A 2,376-nucleotide genomic window follows, 5' to 3' on the forward strand; every position below is an offset into this window, starting at 1 on the left:
ACCAGAAGCGTTATCAACTAATTTATCAATGCAAGGTAATGGATATGCATCTTTAGGGCAAGCTTTGTTTAAGTTTGTAAAGTCGACGCACATGCGCCATTTACCTGAGTTCTTTTTTACCATTACCACGTTGGATAACCATGTGGTGAAGTAAATTTCTCTGATGAAAGCTGCGTTTAGGAGCTTCTTGGTTTCTTCTACTGCTGCTTATTTTTTCTCCTCTCCGAGGTTCCTTATTTTCTGTGCCACTGGTCGGATTGTTTTATCAATTGCTAACTTGTGGCAGATGACTTCTGGGCTTATTCTGGGAATGTCATCTGGTGTCCACGCAAAAAGATCGGTGTTTCTACGCAGTATGTGTATAAATCTTGCTCGGTCTTCCCCTTCTAATGCTTCTCCGATATATGTGTATTGTTTGTCATCTGTCGTTAGTGTTATTTGTTGAAGGTTGTCCATTGGCCAAGGTCTTTCGCCGAGGTCTTCTCTTGGGTCGAGGTCAGCTAGTGTCACTGTGTCGGCAGAAGTGTGGATTGCTTGAACCTGGGGCAGAGCTTCTTGTTTTGTTTGGATTAGTTTTAGACTAGCATTGTAGCACTGCCGAGCTTCTTGATGATCGGCATACAATGTAGCTATCTTGTTTTCCTACACTGGAAACTTGACACACAGGTGTAATGTGGATACCACTGCTCTGAATATATTCAGGGCGGGTCTCCCAATTATAATATTGTAAGGGCTATAACAGTCTACTATTAGGTATTGAATATCAATTGACTTTGACATAGGGATTTCTCCTATTGTGGTCTTTAGCCATATGTGTCCCAAAATGGGGACTCTCTCTCCGGAGAACCCAATTAGCTCTCCCGAGGAGGGCTGTATCAGTTTTTCTGATAATTTCATCTTTATAAAGGTAGAATAAAATAAAACATCAGCACTACTACCTGGGTCCAGCAATGTTTTTCTTACCAACAGTTCTCCGACCTGGATGGAAATTACCACGGGGTCGTCGAGGTTAGGGCTTGCCGATCTGAAATCTGCTTGGTTGAAGGATATTGTGATATCTGGGTCTTTGTCCTTCTTTGGCTGTATGATTCCTTCAATTGCTAGCATTGTCCTGTAGCTTCGCTTTCTGGCCGAGCTTGTTTCACCTCCACTTGCGAATCCTCCTGATATGTGGCTAATGACTCCTCTTGGTCGATCAGGAGTTGTCCGTTCTTTTTTGTTGTTGTCCGCCATTGCTTGTTTGTTCTCTTCCCTGTCCGAGTTTCCTCTTCTGCCCTTCCGGCTCTCGACATATTTGTCCAAGAGCCCTTGGCGTGCTAGCCTTTCTAGGAGGTCCTTTGCGACAATGCAGTTGTCCGTGGTGTGGCCGAACTTCTGGTGGAAGGCACAATGCTTTGTCCTATCCACGAACCTTTGGTCCTGGTAGTTCCCTGCTCGAGCTGGTGGCTTTATGATTCTGGCGTTGAGGATTTCTTTGATGATGTTTTCTCTCTTGGTATTGAATCTGGTATATGTGTTGTATTTCGGTGTGAGCTTGGAGGGCTTCTTAGTATCTTTGCTGCCTGGTGATCTGAAAGTTCTTTTCTCATCTCTCCGATGTGGTTGTTTGTCCAATTTTTGGGCCTCACGAAGTTCTTTGATCTCCATTTGACCTGCCACCCTTTCCCGAAACTCTTCTAGCGTCTTTGGCTTTGTTATGGCAATGGTCTCCCGGAATTCGCTAGGCCTGAGGTCAGCCTTGAGGGCATGCAGGTGGACGGCCGGGTCCAAGTCCTGGATCTCCATTGTGGCATCGGCAAACCTGGTCATGTAGTCCTTCAAGCTCTCGTGCTGACCTTGTTTGATGGTGCCGAGATAATCCGATCCATGTACATATATTCTCGACGCAGCAAAGTAATCAATGAATGACCTGGCTAGATCTTCAAAGGAGGAAATTGAACCTGCAGAAACTTTAGAAAACCAGAGTAATGCAGCACCATCGAGGTAAGTGGGGAATGCCCGGAAGAGGACGGGCTCATTGTTAGGACCGTTGAAGAACATCATTGATTGTCACTTCTTCACGTGGGCTCGGGGATCTCCGAACCCCTTATATGGTTCTAGTGCGGTGGGTAGCGTAAAGTTTTTTGGCATCTGGTAATTTGTGATCTCTTCGGAGAAGGGGTTGTCGAGGGTAAGCTTCTCCTTCGGCGGGATGATGTTTAAAGGATCTGTGGTGCCTTGGGCTGAGCCTTTGGAGCTTTCTCCATTTTTCTGTGTTGATAGCTCGGCTATTCTTCGTACTTCCGCCTGAAGCTCGGCGATTCGGGCCAGGAGGTCATCCTGTGAGAGTTGTGGACTTTTCTTGTCAACCATGTTCGCGGATTGGGAATCCTGCAA

General features: G+C 46.0%; 1 protein-coding gene across 1 annotated transcript; it reads right to left on the bottom strand.

The window, feature by feature from the left end:
* Positions 1-642: 642 nt before the first annotated feature.
* LOC130979875 (uncharacterized) lies at positions 643-2,043 on the bottom strand. Its single transcript, XM_057903420.1, has one exon. It carries the CDS (start codon positions 2,041-2,043, stop codon positions 643-645), a length of 1,401 nt encoding a protein of 466 aa, XP_057759403.1.
* Positions 2,044-2,376: the final 333 nt, after the last annotated feature.

Source organism: Arachis stenosperma, chromosome 1 (assembly GCF_014773155.1).
Source record: "Arachis stenosperma cultivar V10309 chromosome 1, arast.V10309.gnm1.PFL2, whole genome shotgun sequence".
NCBI classification, from domain to species: domain Eukaryota; kingdom Viridiplantae; phylum Streptophyta; class Magnoliopsida; order Fabales; family Fabaceae; genus Arachis; species Arachis stenosperma.

What these genes read in the sequence shown, in the direction of transcription:
- LOC130979875 (XM_057903420.1), bottom strand. Translation starts at nt 2,043, where the DNA reads ATGATGTTCTTCAACGGTCCTAACAATGAGCCCGTCCTCTTCCGGGCA.